At 40.4% G+C, this 26,989-nt stretch overlaps 1 protein-coding gene across 1 annotated transcript in view; it reads right to left on the reverse strand.

The window, feature by feature from the left end:
* Nucleotides 1-26,989, reverse strand: part of Dnaaf11 (dynein axonemal assembly factor 11) — a 107,968-nt gene that overhangs the window by 26,938 nt on the left and 54,041 nt on the right. The window contains exons 9-10 of the mRNA XM_042264958.2: nt 24,076-24,145; nt 23,300-23,395 (exon numbers count right to left, since the gene is read on the reverse strand). Of these exons, the coding sequence (XP_042120892.1) occupies nt 23,300-23,395; nt 24,076-24,145 (166 nt within the window). The remainder of the gene's footprint in view (nt 1-23,299; nt 23,396-24,075; nt 24,146-26,989) is intronic.

Genomic DNA, 26,989 nt, shown 5'->3' on the forward strand with positions numbered 1-26,989 from the left:
AAAAGAAAGTATTTACATTTGTTCTTCTTCACCATAATTTTTCCATTTCAAGTTTTAACCTAAGACCCCTAAATCATTTGGCTTTCTTTTAATGTCATCTTTACTATTTCTACACAAGAAATTAATCACTTTGGGTGGATTTTTAAAACAATTTATTCAAAACAATTGCCACTATTTACATGAAACTAATGAATGCACAATAGAGATGGTAGTTGTTCAGCAGCAAAGCATGAGTGAGTGAGGATGGAGGGCGTGGAACTAGGAAACAGAATCACTCCCCAGGCCTTCACCTCTAGGAATTCTGGGAGAAAGGATGGCAGCCTCCATATAGGCTCTCTATGAGGATAGCCTGGCAGAAACCTAAATCTGTGTGAGACTACTGTTTGCTTTGCACTTCTAACAATGCAATATAAGTGCCCAGCACATAGCAGCTGATAATTAAAATTTCTGGAATGAATGACAGAATAAACAAATGACTGCAGGCTAGAACTAACAGCAAGGACCTCTAGAGACACCGGTTCCTTCCTGTCATGTCTATGAATGGAGGAGAGGAGGTCCTGCTGGTGTTGGGTATAATGAGAAAAGGGAAGAGTCTGGGAAGCCATGAGAGTCCTCCTAAGGCATGACAACCACCAATGCAACTTCAAATCCCAGTGAAAGGGAAGCATCTCCACAAGAGTCTGAGCCTCCATGGAACTGGGGCTAGCCTCATGACACACCTGAGTCCACAGGGATGATGACTCTGGGTTGAAGATGGAGGGCACAGGAAGGTGCAGCTGAGGGACACAGATCCCGACTCTTTACTCTTCCACAGTGATGCACATAGAGCTTCATCTACACCACAAGCTTAACAAGTGTCAGTTGAAGTTAATAAATATCTTACTTGGCTAATTAATAATTCATCAATTTAAACTTTTTCAGAATTGTGCAGACAGCACTCTGTTGCTGAGTTCTAGCACCTCGCTTCTACATCTGGAAAGATGAACGTGATAAATTATCCCCTCATCTGATATTAATAACTTCCATATCAGTTATTTATGGTGACTGCATGTCTTCCGTCTATCATAATTTTGCTTAAGTACACACATTTAACATCCTCACCCATGCCTGGTAAATAATTTCTAAAAATGCCTCCACATTTTTTTTTTCTGAATAAAACTTCCAAACTGTCTAGTCTACATCTTTTAGATATGAACCTTCCTTGACATAAGGCAATTATGTTACTTGGGAATTGGGGTGAGTTGAATCACATTGTATTAATAGCACTTAGTAATGAGGCTCAGCCATGTAATTAAAATAGAGTACTATTTTCTAACAATCCTTCTGTCAACTGCAGAGGAATTTTTTTCACTTGTAAACAGTTCATCTTATTACATAATTTCTGGTATTTATAATAATTAGCTATATGTTATATATATAATTCTCTTGTAAGCATTTAAGTTCTGACTTCTGGAAAGAAGTATTATTCATATTAAACCATGGAAATGAAATTTCCTGTTTTGCCTTAGCACTAAGCGTTTATATGCATATAAAACCTCCCCTAGACATATATAAAATTTATATGTATGCATATGCATATATTTGATATTTTGATTTCATAATTTAAAAAAATCTCTGGTTTCTATTTTATCGTTCCTTTTGAGTCTTTCTAGATAATTTGTTTATTAAGAAGACATTTGAAATAGTAATAAGAATTCCATAGTTAGATACTAAAATGAAAATGTAAATATACTACATGTTAATACTAAATCCACTTTCTTAAAATTTGAGACTCGGGAATCTCTATCAAGTCTACCCACCAAGACAACCATACATAGGCAACCTTGAAAAAAGTTTCCTGATATATGAAGTTATGATTACGATATATTATTTGTACGAAGTAATAGACTCGTTATGACACTTCTGTGCATGATACAATGAACTTTGATTGTATTTACCTACCCATCACTCTCTTTTTGCATTTATATATTTATGCATTAATTTATATATGTAATAATAGCAATTAAAGAAAAAGAGGCCATGAGAGGGATTAAGTCGGGAGTTTGGGAGAAGTTGGGGGAAAGAGAGAGATGTGAATGATGTAATTATGTTTTATTTTTAAAAATTGCAAAAAAGCAAAAGTAAGTTGGATGAGAATAAGAAGAAATTACAGGCATGAGCCATCATGTCTAGCTCGAGTTTCAGATCAAAATCAATTTTCTTGACACTGTACTATATTTGCCATTTTTATTTATTAACAAATATATTAATATCCTAGGAAATAGGTTCTTATTTAATCAAACATTTATATGCCATAAAAAGAGTTTATTTGGATTTTATAAACTCTTATCTATGTTCATTGTTGTATCAGCATTACATCCTGGGATTAGTGGGTGTTTTTTTTTAATTTTTTCTCATATCCTATATTCTTCCTCTCCCCCAACTCCTCCCATATCTTTACCACCTCCTTACCTACCCAGCTTCAGGCTCTCTCTCTTTCTTTCAATAAAAACAAATCAAAATACAAAAATCAAACAAACCAACCAACCAAAACCAGTAGGACAAAAAATAATAAACCAAACCAAACAAAATGAAACAAAAAGCATCCCCCTCCCACCCTCCACACACACAAAAGCATGGAATCGACTTTGTCTTGGACAACTTCTCCTGAGCATGGTGCCTGCCCTGAAGTATGACTGGTGTACCCAGTGACACTCCAGTGGAGAAAATTGGTTTTCACTTTCCCAGCAGGTATAAATTGCAAATAGCTTCCTAGTCAGGGGTGGGACTTTGTGTCTTCTCAGTGCTGGGATTTTGTCTGGTTTAACCTGTACATGGCTTGTGCCTGCTGTCACAGTCTCTGTGAGGTCATATCTATCAGTCCTTCTGTGTCTGAAAGTCATTGTTTCATTGGGATCATCCACAGCCTCTGGCTCTGACAATTATTCTGCTCCTCTTCTCCATAGATCCCTGAGCCTTGGGGGGGGGGTTGTTTTGATAAGACATCTGACTTAGGGCTGAGTGCTCCAGAGTCTCTCACTCTCCGCCCATTGTCCAGGTGTGGGTCTCTGCTAATTACCATCCACTTAAAGAAGAAGCTTCTCTGATGAGGGTTGAGCAAGCAGGACTGCCTTCTAAACAAAATAGTTAATATTTTGATTTCCTTAACTGTGTTCTGACTGATAAGAAAAGCACATGATTTACTACTTCTTCAAGGAGAACAAGATCTCTTTTTCTATTTAAAGGAAGTCATTAATTCACAATATTAGAAAATATGTAAATTACCATTGGCATATTAAAATCTTTGGACAGATTAAGAAGTACTTGCACAAATCAAATATTTCTTAGGTTTATTCTATCTCAGGTCAGTGTGTAACTGCCGCAAGGAAAAGGTCAATTTTGAGAGAGATCAGAAGAGCAAGTAAGATGAGGGCATACAGCTCTGACCAAAACTACCCACCCGGGTTGTCCCAGGAAAAACGTTCAAAGTGCTGTGATTGGTATATATATTATATATGTGTTTTATATATATATAAACACTATTTTTAGTTATATAAAACAGCAATGTGCCTTTTTAAAAGTTGATGAAATATTACTGTCACTAGGTTCCTTTAAATTCTTTCTTTTAGACAAATGCAATCTTTTTGACTGTTCCCTATGGAAGCCCATTCATGCACTGCAGGCTCAGATTTAAAAGAGGATTTTACTAAGTTAGAATGAGCACCAAGAATGACGATGAGGGTTAAAAAGAAAACATCATTGTACACCCTTGCCAGAGACAGTCTTAATGGAAGAAGCCTCTCTTCAACTCTATAAAAATTCCTGATGGTTACCATCATTCATTCATTCACTCATTCATTCACTTACTCATTCATTCAATAAACATTTGTGGAGATATCTGCTATGACCCAGCCAGCTGTCTAGGTCTTGGGAATTGAACTTTGAATACAACTCACAATCCTTTGCCCTCATGAACTTACCTTACAATGGGAGGGGGAGTGGTAGGAAACACAACCTAACCTACAGAGTACGTGAGTGCTGTGGAGACCAGAAAAGCAACAATAACAAAGGCTGTGGTGGGCCAGGAGGTGGGGAAAAGCAGCATTAAAAATGGATGTTTTAAGGAAATCGTGAGATCAAGGGAAGGCTTTGAAGAGTAAACAAGCCCGTGAGGGACCCGGAAGGAATGGTGAGCAACAAGAAAAAAAGGCTGTGTATTTGGTATTATTCTTGCTGCTGTGATGGAATGTGACAGAAGCGAGCTAAAAGAAGAGGAAATTATCCTGGCACCCAGCTTCGGAGGGAGTCGGTTTGTCGTGATGGGGAAAGAAAGCATGGCGGTATAAACACCTCCAACCACAAGGCAGTATGAGTGCTTGGTGGTGGCTCGTCAGCATGGACCAGAAGGCAAAGAATTCAGGTTGGAACTAGAATTTGCTACAAACTTCAAAGGTCCACCCCTAGCTCCTCACTTCCTCTAGCCAGGCCCCAATCCCTAAAAGGAGCTGAGGTCTTTGAAATAGTGCCACAAAATAGTGACTGAGTACTCCAAACGTGAAGTGGTGGAAGCGGGGGTGGTAGTTAAGATTTGTACCCTCCCAGGGTCTGAAACGGCCCATCCAGAGGAACAGCCACATGGGGTCAGAGAACGTTGTTGGAGTTGCAGTGTGGTCAACAGCAGGAAACAATGATTGTGAGGAGTCTCAGAGACAAGAGTCGAGGAGAGAGACCCCAGTCACTGACTCAGCACAGAGCCTGTGATCGATACAATGCGAGGCTTGTGACAGGTAAATATTTAAATCTTGTCATAGGCAGCCCTGAAAGCCTTTCATATACAAGGCTGTGAGTTTATTTCTTGAATTTGTGGGGTCAGTCCAAGAGGCCTCACCAGTGTATCTTGCCTTTCATGTTGCAATGTTAAATACAATGAAGGCTCGCCTAAAGGACTCTGGGTAATTGTCTGGTTGTTCTGGGACAGTCGCAGAGCATCCTGAGGAGAAAATGAACAAGGCCATGATCTTATTTCCACATCGAGGTCTCCTTAGCTTCAGGGATGTGCTGGGTTAAAGAGGAAAGGAGAGGCTCATCTAAAGTCCACCACAGATAACAAGGAAAGGGGATGTTGGCAAGAGAATGCTTTTGAAGGTAGAGTCGGCCAGATTCTGCATGTGGGACAGCACCAGTAGGGGCGATAGAGGGTGAGATGTGTGAGTGATGAAGTCCATGCTGCTGCTTTTAAGCCTTACCCTGAGGGTCATGGGCTTTTCTGGATCCTACATGGTTCTAACACAGCAGGGAACAGCACCTTTGACTTTCCTTGGGAAGTCCATGCCAGCCCTTTCTTTCTGACTGTAGTTTCCGGTTGTTCTGAGAAATGAAGGCTAGCCAGATCCTGTTCCAGAGCTATTGCCCTCAACATCACAGAGCATTCTGGTCGCGTGGTCTCTTCCCCATCTTCCCAATCTGAGAACAACTGCTGTATTACCCTGGGAGTCTCCTCTACAGAGGGGGCCTATCTTTCTCCTGAATTCTGAAGAACCTTGCTCCCTGGTGTCTCCTCTTCCTCCAGCTCCCTTTATGTTGGGCTCCATGTTGGGCTTTACATTCCTTTACCTTGTTTTATTTTTTTTTGGGGGGGGGGAACATAAAATCTATAGTATTGGACTATGCTTTTATCTAATTACTCTGTTCCTTTGTCATCTACATGGAAGATTTCTTAAGTTGCTCTTTGGGATCAATGCAATAAAGTTGCAAAGATCAAAAGAAAGAAAATGACATTTATGCTTTCCTAGAAATATTGATGGAAGATCAAGTGCCTACAAAAATACTTTCTTTGTAATAAGGGTTGCTGTCATTTTTTCCTCAAGTCAAATGAGGCTGCTGGGCTGATGACAAGGCTCCTCTTTGGACAGTGGGTCTGAGGAATAAACACAACACAGAGAAATTGGCATCTTTTTTGAGGCTGAAAACTCCTGGGGTGGAGTTTCTAATCAGTCAGTACTGCTTTATGAGAAGGAGGGGCTATGTGCAAAGTTGAGGGCTGGGCACAAAAGGACGGGACCACCTTAATAAGTGTCTTGCTTTCATCCCTTTCTGTTCTTATAACAGTATCCGAGTCTGGGTAATTTGTAGAGGAAGGAGGCTTATTTTGCTTATAGTGTAGAGACAGGGAAGGACAAAATGAGAGGATGCAGCTGGTTTCTTTCTACTTCATAACATGGTGGAAGTTATGAAGGGAGATAGCTTGGGTGTGAGAGAAACGAGGACTGTACTCCTACTGTAGCGAATTCGTTCCTGGATGAAGGCAGCAATTCATTCATGAGTGCTCTACTCCTTTGTCCTCAACACCTCCCTCCAGGCCCCACCCTCCGACACTTCCACATTAAGGAGCTGAGGTTCCAATGATAAACTTACAGTTATGGGACACATATTCAAAATATAGTTCATCTAGAGGCAGACTGGAGAGATTCAACCCTCCTCGAGGACACGTGCTTAGGGATTTAGCACTGTGAAATACTACTAAGAGGGATCATTTCTTAGGCTTTTATTGTTAAGTACCCTCTAATTTTTCCTGCTTACAAATGAGTAAACCAAGCAGTTAGGAGCAGGCCATTCCTTCCCTTAAATGACAGATGGCAGGTCCTTCCTTTATGCTTGGTTGCCCTAAGTGAGACGCTGTCAGGCTAAGCGGTCCCCGTTTAGTCCCTCAGGAAGTCTGGTGGTTTTCCATATTCATGATCACTCTGAGGAAACTTCACTCTACCTTCAAGGGCCTCTCAACCACAGTTGCTGCCCAAAGTACAACTCCTGCTTCAAGAGGCCTTCCTCCAGCCACGATCACTCCGGGCCAGTCATGCTAATCTGGAAGACGCCAATATGACACTGTTCATCTTGCCATTGCTCTCACTGGGGAAGGGAGGAATAGCACATCCCTGGTGATCCTTCAAAAAGCCTGTGATTGGTACAATGCAAGGTTTATGACTAGTAAGTATTTAAGGGTTGTGATAGATGGCATTGAAAGCCTTTCACATGCAAGGCTGTGATTTCTAGCTATATCGAGTCTATTTCTAGAACCTGTGGGGCTAGTCAAAGAGGCCCCTTCAGTACACCCTACCATTCATGTTGCAACATTAAGTACCTTGGAGGTTCTCCTAAATCATCTTTTATTGCTTACTTGCAATCTTCGTTATGGCTAGAATGAGATAAGATGGTTGTACAAAATGCCAACTCCCAGGGCTTTTAGCCGTAAACCTATCTGGCAGCAGCACAAAAGATCTCTGACAGCTGGCAAAGATTTGAAACCAGGGGTACTAATACCCAAACCTTGGGAGCTTTAACACAGGTTGTGTGCTGGGCTGCTATCATTCACGGCTCAAAGCAAGAACTTTAGACATAAGTACCTACAGTTATATGTCTCTGGCTTTGAAAGCTTAGAAAAATGAGCCTCCAGTTATCAGGGTCTAGAACCATAAGACAACAATTTCAAAAGTCTAGAGTTTGGTCTGACCTGCGCACCTAGATAGATGTCAGGCTTCTATAGACCATAGCCCTAAGCCTCAGCTTCTGAGAGCCTAGTGCTGCATATTTCTGGGTTTGTGAGTCCGGGCTGCCAGACTCTGGAGATAAAGAACTCAGAGGTACCAACACTAAGGGAGCTGGGCTTTGCCTATGCATGATTTCTGTCTGAATACAGCGTCCCCAACCAACTACTGATGGCAATCTGATGTGCCCAGATGATAAATAGACACGATATTCTTTTAAGAGTGAGAGTGCTGGCCAGAAAGGGCTTACAGAGAAAAGGTCAAGGTCAGTTAATTGAACTGAGTCAATGAAAAGAGCAAATTTGAGAGGCCTAGCATTGAGAAACTATGAAAACTTAGCAGGAGAAAACAAGAAGGTGAGGAGGGAGGCAGAGAAAGAAGAATAGGTCCAACAATGGGATATTTTCTAGGAGCTTATAGACTGGGGAATAATGATGAAAGTCAGGACCACATGACTCAGTTACCATTTCTGGTTGCCCAGGAAACTGGACCTTATGGTGATAAAAGGGATATGCACAGCTAACAAACAGCTCACAATACATGGTGAGTTGTCTGTGAACATTACCTTTAGAAGATATATCAACATGTTTGTGGGGCCTTTGAGCCACAGACAAAAACAATGTCCTGAAATTAACCCTCTGTCCATCCAATCAGCAGCTAAGCACACACAGCCTGCTGCCTCTACTGACAGTGGTGCCATTCATGTCAAATAATGTGAACAAATAACAAGCCTGGTATTCCAGCATACTCCAGTCTCACCCAGAAAACAAAACAAAACAAAACAAAACAAAACAAAACAAAACAAAACAAAACAAAACAAAACAAAAAAACAAAAAACAAAACAAAACAAAACAAAAAAACACTAAGAACCAGGGACTCTTAAAGTAAACAGCAAGTACCCTTTTCTTAATTGTTATAGTTTCTGGTTCCTTATAAGACATTTCAAGTTTCACCTTTTCATCTAACTTAATTAGCATCAGTGTCTGAAGGAGACATTGTCTATGTCCTAACCACACCCTGTTAACTTGCAGTGTTTTCTAGCAGGCTCTCCTCCACCATTACCTCCACCTCTGTGGCTTGGGTCTCTTCCCTGGTAAAACACAGGACTGCATGGTCTATGGTACCAGCACTTCTGAAGTACCGGGAGCTTATCACATAACTACCACCTCATATCAGATAGTAGTCATCAACAGCTGGTGGATTTCAACAGCCAGTGTACAGATGCCCAAGATCCCATTGTTTTTCAGATAAAAATGTCCTGACACATGCATTTTGCACAATGTCCTCTAATTTCTTTACAAGAGTGGTTGGCCTAATGTAAAACTGTCTTTTGGTTCTTTCCCTTCCCGACTTCCTGACCAACATCCCTTCATTCTTCCAATAAACAGCTACATTCAAGTATCTAATATTCAGCTCCCAAGAGAATCAAACTTTAAGATGTGTTTAAAAGTGTGAAAGTGTCTATGGCTTATAATTTAATATCTACAATAGCCATGAGACTGATAGTCATCTCCAGGAAGAAAAGCAACAACCTGGCATGACCAGATTCAAAACACTCACTGGATTTCTGCGGTACCTTACTAATATTCTGTGAGTGTCTGGGTTATCTCTGTATAATGGATATTCACTTAAAGTAAACTAACATTCTTCAACTCACAATGAAGTTATGTCCTGATAAACCCATTGGAAATGAATTTTGCACTCAGTTAAAAATGCACTTAGTAAACATGGCCTACTGACCGTCCTAGTTTAGGAGTATAGTATACTTTAGTGTCTCAGTTGTTTGCCCACATGACTGTGTGACTAATTAGGAGCTGTTATTATTGTATTACAAGAGAAGATCATACCACATATATCTAAGATATAACAACAAAATTTGAAGAATGGTTTCAACTGAATATATACCAGTTTCTCATCATTATGAAAAGGAAAAAAGTTGAGTCGTCATACATGACCATGTGAGTGTGTGTGGAGGGGGTATCCTTGTCCATAAATAGCTCCTCTAGAAGAGATTTCCATTTGTAGGTAGTATTTATATGAGATTCCCTTTCTTCATGTTCAAGACCCACTCACTCTGAAGACCATTTTAAGGTACTACAATAGTCCATAAGACTTCCTGAGTCATGGCTTATTTCTTGATTTGATTTAAAATTATAATCCTTCAGAATCACATTTCAAAGTGGGAGGTCATATATGAGAGTCCCCCCACACACATTTAATAAATCTGGAATTCATCTGCTTTCTGTGTAATTACTGAAAAGCAAAGTTTATCTTCAGCCTTTCCACTGGATCAGTGGACATAAATTGTTTATTATGTTCTCAGGTACTAATGCTACTAAGAGTTTAACTCTCCTCACTATAATTGTTGCTCCTCATTATTTACTGGAAATTATCAGATGATGGAGCTCTGCTGACATTTAAAGTCATGAAATTATACAGAAAATGAATATAAAAGAACAGAAGCTGTCTAGAAACTAAATGGCATGAGAAAGAAGTATCCAATTTCCACTGTTCAAACACAACCAGGGAGCAGAAGCATTTAGTGACACTAGGAGAAAACCCCATGAGAGTGGCATAATAAAAGGTCAGGAGAAGGGCTGGTTAATGGCAAGAAACAAAGCGAGCAAACAAACAAAAGCCCTGCACAAATGTCAGATGGGTAAAGCGTGAGAGATGGTCACAGGAGATCATAGTGGTGATGATTGCATCCCTTCAAGAGATGGGTAGAGCGTGAGAGATGGTTACAGGAGATCATAGTGGTGATGATTGCAGCCCTCCAAGAGATGTTCCAGGGGAGGGCAGTTAGGGAAGATGACCTCTTACTGGAGTTGGTTTGAAAGAATGTGAGGAAGGACACCAAATCAAGTGACCGTAATGCTGGTGAAGATGTGGGCAAAAAAGAACCTCTGTTCACTGCTTCAGGCATTATGGAAATCAGTATGGTGATGTTTCAAAAGCTAAAAATAGAACCATCATGTGACCCATCTATACCACTTCTGGGCATATACCCAAAGGACTCTATGCCCTACTACAAAAATACTTCCTTATCTACATTCATTGCTGTTCTATGCACAATAGCTAAGAAATAGAACCAGCCTAGCTGTCCATCAATGGATGAATGAATAACGAAAATTCTGTGTGCATATACAATGGAATTTTGTTGAGCTATACATAAAAATGAAATTTGAAGGCCAACAGAAGGAAATAAAAAAAAGTACGCTGAGTAAGATACCTAGACCCAGAAAGACAAATGCCACATGTTCTCTGTCATATGTGGATCCTAGCTTCAACTCTTTAGATCTGTGTTTAACTTGGAGCACCTATCAAAAGCCAGGAAAACAGAAAGGGGCTAATGAGTGGTGAATGCCTTAAGAAAGTGGAATTAGGCAGATGCCCTTAAAATTACATGTTCTTGTCATTCTTCTTGGTTGTCCACCAGAATGATATGATAAAACTCTACTGCTAAAGACATCATCTACCTTGGCTATAAGATACAGAGAAGTCAAAGCAGAACTGAGCTGAAAACATTCCTCCTTTTTCATTAGCTTTCATAATGCTGATAGGTGCTATGTAGGTACTAGGGGTAAAAGGTATCAGTGGTCTTAACCCAGCTGTGAGTCCTATGAACTATAATTCCCACTGATGCCAAAAGATATGCCCACTGCTACCCTAGTGCCTCAACCATTAAGGTAGCAACCAACATCACTCTTACTGGAATTGAGGAACACACTGCAGGAAGGAATTCACGTCTGGTATTGTAATCCCAGTAAAAACCCATGCCTGTGGATGTCATGAGCCCTAGGACGGAACCGAATATCATCATTTAGCTAAATGTACATGGCATCCAACTATAATTGATACTCTTACCTTAATCAGGAAACTGACTCTTTACATTGAATGATCATAATACAGACACTCTTGGTTGCCCAATGTGCTGAAAAGAAGGGACAATTCAATTCAACCCTAAATAGGGCATTTATGCCAACAAGTCTAGGCTCAGAGTATCACAGGAGAAGGAGCAACAGAACTAAAGAGCAAGAAGAAAGGGATAAGGGCAGTGGAATGCTATCTTCTAGGCATGACACGGGTATTCAGTCATGACCTCACAGCAGCTGCACTTACATGCAGTGGCAAGTCACAATACTGGATCTGTCGACAGCCAATGATAGATAGGAGAAGGGCTAATGGAGCAATACCCCTCCCTGCTGTACTATTTAGCTACTAATGGGTTCTGGAGGAAAGGGGAGTTATTAGCTTCAGATATATCCACACTGATAAGCCCACCAAGTTCCACAGAATAGTTGCGTACCTGTGCACATAAGATGGCCCTAGTTAATTCCGGGAGGGGGGGGTGTCACAAACAAAACAAAAGATAAATTAATATTGGAAATGGACCTGTAGTGTGAAGGAGGTATTGACAAGGTTGGGGGTAGGTAAGAGAGGTTAGATTGTGAGAGTTATCAGAATGCACTGTATACGTCCATGCAATTATCAAAGAATCCTCCAATTTTATTTTGGTGGCTGTGATAAAGTACTATATCAAAAAGCAACATAAATGAAGAAGAACTTTATTTGGCTTGTAATCCAATTATCTATCATTTCAGAAAAGTCAAGGCAGGTATGTAAGTAGCTAGTCACATCCCATTCGCAGTCAAGAGCTAAGACAGAATATATCTTTCTTTGCTTGATTATGCTCAACTAGCTTTCTACTTTCTTATGTTGTTCAGCACTCTTGCCTAGGGAATGATGCTGCCCACCGTAGACTGGGTCATCCTATATCAACTAATAATTAATATAGCCCCCTACAGACATAGACCATAGACTAACCTAATATAGATAATTCCTCAGTAAGACTCTCTTTCCAGGTGATTTTTAGTTGGTGGCAATTAGAACTAACCAGCACAGAAAACAAATTTAATTAATGAAAGTATAGTAAAAAATGAAAGATGTCCATTTTAAGAGTCTTATAATAAAACAGACCAGCGCAAACAATACAGGGGAGAGTGTTTTTTTCATTTTTCTTTTCTTTTTGTGTTTAGAAAGAAGATAGTCCCAGGATGTTTTTAGTAAAAGATCCAGATAGACAAACTTCACTGAAACAGTACAGAGAAATAGAATTGCCAAAGGGGGAAGAAATCATTCCTTGAAACTTGAGTGGAAATAGGATCCAACTCCCCTGGGAGGAAAGGGGTTGGAAAGACCACATGTTTCTATGACCAGAAAGAGGGACTAGAGCCGGGTGGTGGTAGCGCACGCCTTTAATCCCAGCACTTGGGAGGCAGAGCCAGCCAGATCTCTGTGAGTTCAAGGCCAGCCTGGGCTGCCAAGTGAGTTCCAGGAAAGGCGCAAAGCTACACAGAGAACCCCTGTCTCGAAAAACAAAAAAAAAAAAAACAAAAAAAAAAAAAAGAAAGAAAGGAAGGAAGGAAGGAAGGAAGGAAGGAAGGAAGGAAGGAAGAAAGAAAGAAAGAAAGAAAGAAAGAAAGAAAGAAAGAAAGAAAGAAAGAAAGAAAGAAAGAAAGAAAGAAAGAGGTACTAGAAAGGTTGAAGAAGGTGATGATGCCCTTTAAATGCTTCTGTTTTCTCAGGGATGGAAATTTCAGGAATGAGTTCAAAATGAGAAATAAAGAATAGCACTATAAATGTAATGGACACGCTTAGTGAGATGATCAGGGAGCACTCCAGGTCCACACAACAATCAGAATAAGAGTGCATTTTTTTTCAAGACAGGGTTTCTCTGTGTAGCTTTAGTGACTTTCCTGGAACTCACTCTGTAGCCCAGGCTGGCCTCAAACTCACAAAGATACACCTGCCTCTGCCTCCTGAGTGCTGGGATTAAAGGTGTGCACCACCACTGCCCGGCAAGAGGGCATCTATGTTGGCTACATCACACGCATATTTGAGTAGAGAAACATGTGCCTGAGTAATATGGAGGAAGTTAGTCTGGGTTTTATGCAATTTTGGTCTGTCCTGTTGACCTTAATATGTGACCTTCACCTCCTGTGTTTGGTGTAAACAGAGTCAAACAACATGCTCACCAACCAAAATGGAAATGCATTTTGCTGTCCAGTTCCAACAGCAACTTCCTGAATCTTAGTTAATTATTCTGAGAGAAATCTCAAAGGAAATCATAAAGCATAGAATGCTCCTATAATTTGTCAATTGAGAATCTAGATGGGATTTTAACTAATGAATCAATTTAACCTGATTCAAGTGAGCAAGCCCTCTCAGTGCATGCAAAATTTCAGTTAAATCTTGTTAAGCTGGACTGTGGGGAGATCACATGCCCAACATCCCCAGGCAAATGTTGAGGAGACTATCAGATAAATATTACTGAATCTAACAGCACATCTGGAAAACCGGCTGAAGGGTAAGCATAAGCCCTGAGAAAAATGTGAAGAATAGCCTCCTTCAAAATAGCAGCTAAGATTGGATATCTATAAATTAAGTTACAAATGAGCAGAAACTGTGAACAGAAAACACGTGAAAGACAAAAACTTCTGAGGAACCTAAGTGTCACAATGGAGAAGTATGTTACTATTTCTGGTTTTAATAATGTAAATGTGTCCATTCATCTTTGCTCAAATCTGCAAACAGCGCAATCTCAGAAATTGCCATGGCTTGGATGTGGTTTGTCCCTATCAAAGCTTATTGTCCAATGTAATGATACTGAAAGTGGTAGGGCCTTTAAGAGTTGAGGCCTTCTGAGAGATGGCTGGGGTAGGGAACCTTTGTGAAGGAATCATGCAAGTCTTGTGAAGTTCCCAAGAGCAGCCTGTTATAAATGGGCAAGCCCGGGGCCTCTCCACTTTCTGATTATCTTGACACATTCTCTATGGCCATCACTCTTTGTCTCTAACCCCATGAACCCTCCACACAACTTCATGTATCATGTTGTAATCTAGCCAGGAGATCTTTGTTAGATTCTTACACTGTACTATTTGTTCTTCTAGAATTAGAGTTATGTGTCAAATAAGTCTGCTTTCTTCATGACTTGCCTATCATCAGGCCATTCTGTTATAGCTACAGGGAGTGGGCTAAAATAATAATTACAAAACAATTTAACTGATATTATAGTACAATACCAATAAATAGTAACAAACAATATTAATTAAAATTATTTATGTATTAATACAAATACTCATTATGTCCCAAATACTGTTGTAGGTGCTTTTTTTATTATCAGTTTATATCATGCTTACAAACACTTTTTGAGGCCTGAACTAGTATAATCACTTTATAGATGTTGCATCAGAGGCATAGAGAAATTAATAATTTTCCAGAGGTCACACAGATGCTGAGTAAAAATAACAAGATTTGACTCAGGTTCTCTAGCTTAAGGCTAAGCTTTTAATCATTCCATCTAGATGGATGGCAACAGAAATCATAGTGGGCTTGTTTTGGAGGCAGAATCTGATAGGCTTATTTTAAACATAGTCTGAATAATACAAATGGGAAAAGGCTGGAGATGGTTAATAATTAAGTGAGATTAATGTTTTAAATATTCAAATTCAGCTACTGTCTTCACTCATTCAAAAAATATATCTATGCCTTACCTGGTTTTATTCTGGGTCACAACAACAAGGCAGTCTGGAAAAGACAAAACCATTTGTTCTCTAGAGGCTTATATTCTTGTCGTGGGGCAGGGGGAAGCAACAGAGAAATAAATTACCAGGCAATAAACTCCATAAGGAAAAAAGGACAGCAGAATGAGATGTAAAGAATGCAGGTGGAGGGGATCAGGAACCACCTCCTTGATCAAAGCACATGTGAGAAGAAACCTGAAGGATACGTCACCGTATGAGAGTGGCCGGGGGAGCAAAGCCCTGACCCACCCCAAAAGGATATATGCCATACTTGTGAAAGCACGTGGAAGCCCATGATGTCAGCAGATGTGAGGGCACGTGGTAGAAGATGAGGTCCAGGAGGGAAATGGGAAGGGAGAGAGATCAGGGAACGCTACCTTCAACTCTGAGTGAAGTGGAGAATGTGACATGGTCTGATCCACGTTTAGTATAAAATGGCCATTCAGGATGCTGCACTCAAAACAAATCTCTAACTCCTCCATGAAAGAACAGTGAACCCTTGACGGACAGATGACACCACTGATCCTGACTGGATGCATCCAGTGTAATAAAGGTATGGACCCTGATGACTGAGAATCTGTTTCCATCGCTCCCAAAACAGAGACTAATGAATACAGAGTTCTGGAAGCCAGAAAGAAATATCACTGAGCAATGGGCATGCCAGAAAAGCCTGGGAGATGAGTTTCCTACTTGATTGTCTAGGCATCCACTTTCCACTGCATGATGCTGCCTTTGTAAACAGCCCTTGAGGCTTACATCACCTACAGCGAACCACTTCCAATGACATGACAGACCTTGGTTGCACAGGGGGCGCAGTAGGACACCACATGCTGGAAATCTGGTGCCCATAAGTTAAGCTGCAAAGATGGTGAACAAATACAGGAGTCTGGCAGCATGCATAGGATTGTAACCTGAGCATCTGCAATCCAGACTAGCTCACCTACTAGCGCAGACTGGGTAGCAGGTGTGGGACAGTTCCAGGAGGCTCTGGCAGCCTAGCTGCTTCCAGGACTGGAGAGCTAAGCTTCCAGTGAGGTTAGCAACAGAAATTTAGCCTTGACCTATGTGATGGGAACAGATTTAAACTGGTAGGATTTGCCTACTGGTCAGCACTCTGTACAGATCCAGGCTTCTTTATGAGTAATAAAAGAGAAAAATATCATTTTGACATCATGAAGAAATGCCAAAAGAGGTGTCTACTAGGTAGCTAGACCGGCCTAGAAGTACAGGTCTGTATTCCAAAAACTCAGGAGGCTGAGGCAAGAGGATTGTAAATTCAAAGCTTTTCTGGGCTGCACAGTTAGTCTACAGATAGACCAGAGAATTTAGTAAGACTCTGCCTCAGTGTAAAAAAAAAATAGAATAATAAGTAGGGGGTTGTAGTTCAATGGTAGAGCAGTTGCCTCGCCTGTATCACATTCAATTCCCACTTACAGAGAAAAACAAAACAAAACAAAAAATCATGGTGGGTTTTTTTTAACTCAGTGAAAAGGTTTGTGTCCTTGGAAAATGGGCACAAATTTCATCACTGAATTTCCTCAAATACACATGATATGGTCATTGCCAATCCAAGCCCAATCAAGCAGGTCAGCCTTTGTCAGTGTTCTTCACAAATATATCACAGAAAGGCTTGCTGAATGGCAACTCATGATACTCTGATATAGATAAACCAAGCAGTATAAGACACTAAGGACTAGGTTAGGTATTCCTGGGAATCCTACTTTCCCTTAACATGCTAACAGCACTATTCTATGAATGAATGGAAATGCTATGTCTGACTGAATTGATATTTTTTCATTTTTAGGTAAGGCAATATATTTTTATTTATTATATAAACCTCTTTGAGTCAGAGTTTTCTGTTACCTGAGGCCAAAGGCATCTTAATTGTATAGTTTTCTTTTATCAATGAATTTTATGTACTGTGTATATTTAAGACTTACATGACCTTGTAGCATACAGTAGATAAAGAGAAGGTCAGTGCAATAAAATTAGCATATTCATCATCTCACAGTTACCTTTCATGGCAAGAACAACTACAGTTTGTTCATATAGTGTAGATATCAAATGTAAACTTCCTAATGCTAGTTCCTATGTTGTACATTAGCTCTCTAGACTTGGTCATCCTACATTCATTCTACTCTGTCCTTAGATCTACATCCTCCAATTTCTCTTCATCACTCTTTTTTTTTTTTCAAGATAGGGTTTCTCTATGTAGCTTTTGCCTTTCCTAGATCTCGCTCTGTAGCCCAGTCTTGCCTGAAACTCATAGAGATCCGCCTGGCTCTGCCTCCTGAGTGCTGAGGTTAAAGGCGTGTGCCACCACTGCCCGGCTTCTCTTCATCACTCTTTATCACCATCACTTTGTTTTGATTTGCTCTTGGAATTTTAAAACATTCAATTATTATTTTTTTAAATTAGTTTACAGAGGACTAGGTTCCTACATTGGGTTTTCATGTTTTATTTTGGTCTTTTCTCCCATCCCACCTCTCTGTCTTCACCCCTTCTCTTGGTATTCCTTCTCTCCAGTGTTATTCTCCTTTCTGTTTGTTCTGTTGTCTTTCCTACCCCTTCCCTTGCTCTCGTGAGAGTTTTTTTACTTTATCCAGCCACATAGGTCCTTTCCAACTTTCCTGGTCTTAACCCGTATTTTCCTCCATCTTCACCATCATTTTGTTTTCTAACTCTGTATATTTGATTTTCAGAAACATTCCACACATAAAGAAGCTTGTGCCTGTCCTTTCTGTGCCTGGCCTGTCTCATTTAGCATAATATCCTCCAGGCTCATCTACCCCATGGCAAATGTGTATATACCTGTGTATGAACATATAATAGTTATCATATAGATTTACATGCACCAAAGCTTTTTAAATCAATTTACTCATGGATATATACTGAGATTTATTCTTACAATATACTTTAATATTCCAAGAGTTTTTCTTAGTGATCATAATGCAGGCCAGACTCATACAACTTCCCTATAAGTCAGCGAATTCAGACACATGGAATACCTCACTGGGTTCAATGTCAGTACTTTAAATGTTTTAGTCAGAAGCAACATTATGAAGGTGTTAGTTTTCAGCAACATTTACTTTAACCATAATATAAATGGAGTTAATTTTATTCATTAGCATTTGATGATTTTTAGAAAAACATATTGGCTGTCAAGTTTATATGCTCATGAATGAAAAACTATTAATTTTAGGTGAGAGATTGTTTATTCTCTGAAGTCTGATTTTCGTGACTCTTTTAAGGAGCAGTGATACAAGATGGCTAATCTATACCTAGACACCTTCTCACATGATTCAAAGGGATAATCCTCCAGAGAAACACATTTTTCAAGTTTATTACTGAAAACAAGCCAGAACCAGCCCTCCATGTTCTACATGTACCATCTCACCTCTATTCTATTCTTAATCAGCTATCTGTTATGGTTTTTACATTTTAACATAAACAAAGGCAACTATGGAAACAAGAAGAAATCTTATTCCTTGGGGAGCAAAGGTAGACAACTCCTGAATTTAAGTCTTATCCAGTCATGGAAGTAAGGCTTACTCCCAAAACAACAACACAACCCCAAAAGGCACATGCCAACAGGAGGCCGTGTTTATTGAAGACTCATAAGTAGAGAGAACAAAGACTTTTGGCATCCGTTGCCTGCCACCCTGAACAAGGTACTCAGCCATGTCTCTAGCTTTCCCTTTAAGAATAGCAGTTATCAGCTGGACCGTGGTGGTGTGGGCCTTTAATCCCAGCACTTGGGAAGCAGAGATAAATGGATCTCTGTGAGTTCGAGGCCAGCTTGGTCTATAGAGCGAGTTTCAGGACAACCAGAGCTGTTACACAGAGAAACCCTGTCTCAAATCAACATTTCCCCCCTCAAAAAAAAAAAAAGAAGAAGAACAGTAGTTATTATCTCATCGTTGTCATGTCTGTTACACTAGAAGTTTCTACAATTGTGGGGCAGGGCTGCTGCTCATGGTGTCACACAAATATCTCTTATGAGTATGGAGGTAATTCTGTGTTCTCTTAGATTCCTCTGTAGATGTTTTGGTTAATATAGGCACACTCCTTTAATTTGTTGTGGCCACCAAGGACAACAAGATCCTTACAGTACTGTTTGTTATTTTTATTGCCTGACAACAAATTTCACTTTCTATTTTTTGCCTCAGAATAAAAACACATAATTGATTATCAATGGTCAAACTGTTGGAAAATTGGCTATGGAAAATGAAGGACTATTCAATCACCGTGGAAGCCTTATTGGCTAATCAAATTTATATTCTTCCTAGCAGACACTCTCCTTCCCATCGTCCTTTCCTTCCCTGGCAAAGCAAACCCATTACTGCTTTATCTGTTCTTCTCCTGGAAACCTAAGGGGCACTGAAGAGGGGAACCCCACCCTAGGGCAAGAGATGAGCTCTAATGAGAGAGGTCAATCAAATAAGGGTGAAGCTAATCAAGACTATACAGACTCTTCATCTAATTGGACCCCTTATTCCAGAGGGGCTTTTGTTCCAAGGTGATGAGAGATTCTCTACCTGTGTCTTTGATTTCTGTCCATTTCTATTTAATACAAGGTGAGGGGGGCAGTAAATGTGATGCCTGTTACTTCCTGTGCTCATCTGATAGGAGAAGTTGGTTCGAAGGTAAGCTGACATTTCAGAAAGGCCCTGGCTCTACCTCCGTAAAGCCTGTCTACTTTCTCCTACCTTCCTATAAAAGACACAATTGTTTCTATATGGTTAACGTCAGTTTGTGAGGCAGAGTCTACAGATGAGAGCAGAAACATTTCAGCTCACTCAGCAGCTTATAATAAGGAATCCAGATACTACATGGGGACAAGTAAAAATTTTCAATCAGGCTTCTTTCATTTTTCCAGAGTTCTCATCTATGTTAAGACTGTCATAGAATCAAGCTCTGTCTCGGATGTTCAACTTCGAGATCAAAGGAAAATGGCATAAAACTCTGAAAGTAAACAGAGACAATCCTTTCAGCCTTTCCAAGTTATAAATGCCAGGACTTTAATCTACCAGGGAAGCACAGAGTGTCTTTCTATCTTCAATTTCCACTCAACATTCAGTGGGTCTTCCATTTATAAATCACGGATAGCCTCGAAGCCCACCCTTGATCTCCATTCCCGAGCAGACACTAGCCTGTTACTCGATTCCCATCTTCAGCACCTTTTCTAAAACCAGTTGTCTGAAGTCTCTCTCTCCCGTGTTTCTAATTCTGACAGGTTTATCTGTCCTGCTGAGATGACTCTCACCATGGTGGCCTCCTTTTGGACAAATCCAGTGAACACATCTGTATCTTCCTTGGACTTAGCTTCCTTCTTGAAAAGGTTTATTCTCTAGTTGTCTCTGGTACTTTGAACTTTGGTTGGTCCTCCCTGTTCACTGATTATTCATCACTCTGCTGTCTGCTGGCTCTTTCTCTCCTCGATCTCAGGGTGTATACATGTTCCCTCTGCTCCACCATGAACTTGTTCCATCTGTACCCTGACAGAAACCTTTTCAGCAGCCCCCTATCCTACATACCATCTCTATGCTCATAATTTCTAGGTCCCTACCTCTGAATAGTTCTTTCCACTGAGCTCAAGGATGACATATGTGAATGCCTATCTAAGAATTCAGTTAGATGCTCCATGGCATTTACTATTTAAAATAACTACATGAGACTATGACCCACTTCCCTCAAATCCTTCAGAGGACTCCCCATCTGATAGGACCAGAATATGCCTGTTCAAGCATCTTTGACTTTCCTCCATCTTTTTGGCATTCCCCTCAAAATATATCCTCAATTTGGTGACTCATCAACTGTCTGGCAGCTCCCAACAGGGCTGCCCCACTGCAGAGACATCTCACCTTTATTTTCTGAGTCAACTTTTCCCACCCTTTGGTTCTTAATCCGCACAGAAGGCAGAATTACCTCTTTAAACAGGTCATGGCGCTGAAAGGATGGATTAGCCAAAAAGAGAGTGTATTGCTCTTGCAAAGGACTTGATTTCAGTCCCCAGAATCCATGTTGAAAGGCTCATAATTACCTGTAACTCCAGATGCAGGGGACTTGACTCCCTCTTATGGCCACTTTGGGCTCTACACCCATGTACATGAGAGACAGAAACAGACAGACAGACAGACAGACAGACAGACAGACACACACACACACACACACACACACACACACACACACACACACCTTTAAAATGTACTTATTTTTTTTTAAAAAGCCATAGGTTTTAATGCCTGCTGAAGAGCTACCAATAGATTTCCTTGATTCTTGGACTAATATCCATATTCCTTGTTATAGCCCAGAAAAATATATGAAAGTAGCTTCTGCCAGCATTTCTGGCATCTTCTTTCTACTTCATTCATTATGTTTCAATTATTCCAGACTTTTCTTTTATGCAGGAACCTCACATCCATCAGCTTCTTTTTACTTGCTTTCCTTTCTACTTAGCACATCACCTTTACATACATGGATCAAATACATCATCCAAGTCTCAGGTTAAATAGTGTCTTAGTCAATGTTTTATTGCTACAAAGAGACAGTGTGACCAAAACAATTCATAAAAGAAAACATTTAATTGGGGCTTGCTTACAGTTTCAGAGGCTTAGTCCATATCATCATGGCAGCATGCAGGCAGACATGGCACTGGAGAAGTAGCTGAGAGCTACTTCCTAATCTCCAGGCCAAGAGAGACACTGGACCTGGTGTGGGTTTCTGAAACCTCAAATTCCACCCACAGTGACACATTTCCTCCAATAAAGTCACATCTACTGCAACAAGACCACATCTTCTAATCCTTTAATCCTTTCAAACAGTTACACTCCCTGGTGATCAAGCATTCAAATATATGAGCCTATGGGGGCCATTCTTATCCAAATTACCACATACGTCAATTTCTTGATCCTTCCATCTAAAAGAGCTAGTCACATGCTTTCAGTCAACCCTCTTAATCTTATTGTCTGTTTTATCTTCAGCACAGTGCCTAGCTCCATCAAAAATAATCATTTTTGTTTAACTGTTTGTGGTCTCTTGGTTCATTCGGCACCTGGAACAGAATCTGGCTGGCTGCTAGTATTTACTGAGTGCACTGAAGAAGGGAATCCAGATGGAACTGTTATTCCATCTGTATTTATCCAGGAGCTGTCTCTCTGGTTTTTCTAACACATCCACAATAAGAAATGGTATCAGGAGTGATGCTTCAGGCTGAGGTCACCCATGGCTTCTTTCTTATGTGCCTCTGGCTCTCTTCCTGTCCTCTCTGACATTTGTCCTCTGCTGCAGCCACACACAATCACTTTCCAGTCACATATGTGCTTCACCTTTCCTGTCTCCTTGTCACTTGGCTGTTCTGTTTTCCATGAATCACAGTCAACTGACCCTTCAAAATCAGTCACACACTTCTTTATCAAATTAGTCAATAACTCCACTATCTCTAGCACATGATTCCATGATTTTTTCTCAGACTGTAGCAAAGTTATATACTTATATGTCTACCAATTAGAATCATTAAAGATTCATATTCATACTCATCTTTAAATCAGCAGCTGACAGCAGGTAGGTATTCAATAAATGTATTGAACCAAATCAATTTGACCCATTGCCATGTAAAATATAAATAGAACATCAACTACTTTCCCCCAAATGAATAAAGTTTAAGAAAAATAATGATTTATATTATTAAAAACTACATTATCTGCATCACAGAACGCTATTTATCTTGTAAGTTTGTTCACATTCTCATTCTTAAAAATCATAAAAACTAGAAGCCTGGAAGTGTTAATAACTTTTCCAAAGTTATAAAACTATTAAGCTCAATGTTTAGAAATCAAATACACTAGCATTAGAGAACCAAGGCCAGCTAGACTCCCATGCAGCAGACAGGATCATAGGGACCAGCCTTACTTAGAAGAACCCTGTGATCTGTCAATCCAAGTGCTACCCACACTCTGGTCTGCAGAAGTGACCAGATTGGAAGGATGAGTCACCCTGGGCCTCAATTACATCTCAGTCTCAGAAATTTCTCCTCAGAGGCCTTGGTTTTCCTACCTGAGCAGAGGTGAGAGTATTTCCTGTTTTGTCAACTAAGGGCACCCTAATCAGAAGTCATTACTAATCCCAACAAGTCACACTCCTTCAAAAACCAACATACTCAGACTTGAAACTTGTCCAAACACCATTTCCTACCTTGGGCATGCAGATCAGCAAATGCCCTGTTGTCTGGGATCTTTTAGCAGAGCTTCTGTCAGGCTGGACCTCTGCAGAAAGGGCAAGCTGAAATGGCTGGACGTGAGAGAAGAAGGGGGCAGAGAGAACAAGGACATGTTAAAAAGAAAAGCCCACATTAAGGGTATTTTCACTATAAAGTCATCACACACTGTTAAATCAAGAAAGCCATTTAGATGTGTTAAAATATGATATAAGCTATTCTTGGTATGCATGAACTGTGTGAGCTGGATTTATGTACAATCTAAAGGATATTCACCAGCCACAATCAGTGAAATCTTCATGAGTCCACTTAGGGTGGAAGAGTCATTTGTAAATAAAACATCATATTTCTATTTTAATGTCACTTTGGCTAACCCAAATGAATGCTCAGAATCAGAAAAAAATGCTATTTCAACATAATAAAATTATAGTTTCCATGAATGAACTCACTGACCACTTAGAACGGGCATTCAATTGAACTTTATGGCCATGATATGAATTTTGAAAGATTACAATGCACAAGGTGCAGGTTTAAAGCATTCCTATTCCTGAGATACATAAAAGTAACAGCTATCCACACTGTACCCCATCCCTGTGGAATAAAACCACATGCCTAAAAAAATAGTACTGGTTGGGTTTCTGGTTTTTCTGATTAGGTAATGTTTTGTTGTTTTGTTTTGTTTTTTTAAATGGGACCCCACACCACAGGTCAAGACTTATCTTTTAAAATGACAGTATTCCACAGTTAGGCCTACCTTTCCTTTGACCATGACTCGAACATAAGTTGGCTGCACATCAACCTCAATTAACGAGGTATCCATGTACCTTCAAAATTAAGCACACCACATCTAGTAATTGTCAAAGAAAACACTCAGTAAGACATGAAAGCGTGCTTACAAGACCACTTTAGATGAAGAAAGTTTAAAATGTCCCCATTAAACTGCTCCGAAAATACTAGCCTTAAATTATTCCTAGTCCAGAGGAAATTCAATATATCAGCAATTTCATTTTTAGACATACAAGTACACTTGGCATTGATTGCCCCTAGCCCAAAAATATCTGAGGTCTGAAATGCCAGAGGTTTGCAAAAAAAAAAAAAAAATGGCTTGTCATATTCTTCCATGAATATTTTATTTTAAGCCCCTAGGATTTCAGTAGCTGGGAATGCTGAATCCACCACACTCTGGGCCAACAGGCACCAGCTCTGCTTTTCAGACGCTTCGGTACACTGCAGCTGTTTCAAAGGTGCACTGGACCCGGACCGCTGGAATGGCAGCTTCTTCCCCTAGAAGGTACAAACAGCTGAACAACAGTGCCTTCTAGGGACAGCAGTCACCAGAGGCTGGGCCTTTCTTTTCTCCTGGCCAAATGCAACAGCTAGATTTTATACCACACATTAAAATAAGTTTAGTCAAGTAACTATATTTTAAAAACTGATTGTGAATATAAGAAAATGGGGCAATGATTCAAAAATCACAAATATTAAGACCGGGGGTGCTCATCCAGGAGGCTGGGGTCAGGACCGAAGGCCCAAGCTTTGGAGTCATATAGGTTTGTGAGGAATTCACTCCTCTGATTCCTGCTTCACGGCCTTAGACCACATTCCTGAGATCCTGATCAATCTGTTTCTGTACAGTGAAGAGCACTCTGCCCTCTAAAAGTGCTATGAAGACACACAAGCAGTGTCCCTTAGACAGTTCACATTAATAAAGCATTATGTCATTAGCTCTTAAACTGTAATAAAAAGAGGACAGAGTCCTCTCCCATGCTTGGGATTCTCACGTGTTCACCAACACCTGCCCACAGGGCCTTTGTCTGTTTTCTACCAGTTCTTTATAGAGCAAATTATTGCTCATCTCCCATTTCTCATTGCTCAGGGCAACAAGTTCTACTGGCCACCTCACACTGCCAACCATCAGCTTCATGCCCTGATACTCTGTTTCCCTGAGCTCTCCCTTCTAACATACTTTCCTACCTAGAGCCTCCCTCTCTCTATAGTTACTCACTAGGTGTCTGACTGCTTAATGCCTGTGTCCTAAGCTGGAGGTATAAGATAACGGAGAGCTGTATCTATGTGGAATATGCTGGTGACAATCTCCTCATGCCTCCCACAGGGGAAGCATGCTGTGGTTTTTGAATAAATCCATTATGAATGGGTTGAACTTCATAGATAGTCTCATGTGTTGATAAACTCCAGAAATAACCAAAAAGTGAGAAGAACTGAAAAGGGTGAAACTATGAATATTTACCCCCCAAACAACAACAACAAAGAAAACCAGAAATGGAGGCTGGAGCATTGTAAGAATGATGGGTATGAAGTCGGTATGGGAGAGATGGGGTTTCCTTCAAAGGCAGGGAGGAGCAGGCAGCGAGTAGGCAGAGAATGGAGTAGATGGTGGGAAAGAGCATAGTGTGAAAAATAGGAGAGCATCGAAGACTAACCCCCATTCAGCATAGCCAAAGTGAAAGAAAACATCACAAATACCCAGAAACTGAAAAATAGACGATATGTAGTATACCCACACAATGGAGTATCATGAAGCCATACAAAGGAAGGAAATCCTAACACATGGCACAAATGGATAAGCCATGAAGGCACAAAGGCCATACACTGTATGACTCCAACTATATAAAATTTCTAGCATATGCTCATTTAAGGATACAGAACTTACATTAGCAATTACCATGAGGAGGGAGAAATGAAGACATCTTGATAGATATGGGGTTGAGGTAGCAATGTCTAATGGTTAAACAACAATGTGACGTTACCAAGTGCTACTGAATTGTATATTCCGAAACATCTTGACATGGAGTATGTTATGTTATGTGTAATTTGCCACAATTATGAAAGCAAAGTTGGAAGAAAACCTAAGCGATTATAGTCTGGCTTCTCCAATTATTGTTTACTTTGACAAAAGTCACTCTCTGAAAATACACCTTTTCCTAGATCATTATAGAGTATCAGTCTCTCTCACCTCCCACAGCTACTGCAGTATCAAATGAAACACAGACCATGTAAGAAGCCATTAACTACACACAGGCCTTTACCAGCATTTTCATGGACATGTTCATGGACTCTGTCATTGTCTGTCCCTCCCTCCCTGCCTCCCTCCCTCCTTCCTTCCCTCCCTCCTTCCCTCCCTCTGTCCCTGCATCTATGGTCCTCCTAATAGGCATTGGCTACTATTTCAGAGGTATACAGAGGTATACTAGAGGTATACAGGCCAAATAACATTTCTTCCTTGACCTCAGAATTTAAAAACACAAGGAAATCTATACTTTGTCCAAAAGTAAGCAAAGAGCAAGGAGTGGAGGGAAGTTCTGGGGAAGGGCAGGCCCTGTTCTTCTCAGACAGTGGGCAGGATCCTTTCTCATAAGGTGACAATCTCAGCAGAGGCTGAAGGACAGAGACATTGACCATGAGAATGGCACAGGCACAGGGAAGTGGGTTCACATGGAATGGAATGATCAGAACTCACCAGGGCAGTAATCCAAATCTAACACTGTCAAGCAACGAGGTAGAGTGACCTGGATAACTTCAGGTTTGTGTTACAGGAAAGGTAGGGGATGATACAGGCTGAGTGTTGAATGTCAAGCCCCAGGATGTTTAGAAGAGAGAATTAATAGTCTGCTGTGGTCATGAGGGGCAAACAGGTCACCTTGCCACTG

This window comes from Peromyscus maniculatus, chromosome 20 (assembly GCF_049852395.1).
Source record: "Peromyscus maniculatus bairdii isolate BWxNUB_F1_BW_parent chromosome 20, HU_Pman_BW_mat_3.1, whole genome shotgun sequence".
Classification (NCBI taxonomy): domain Eukaryota; kingdom Metazoa; phylum Chordata; class Mammalia; order Rodentia; family Cricetidae; genus Peromyscus; species Peromyscus maniculatus.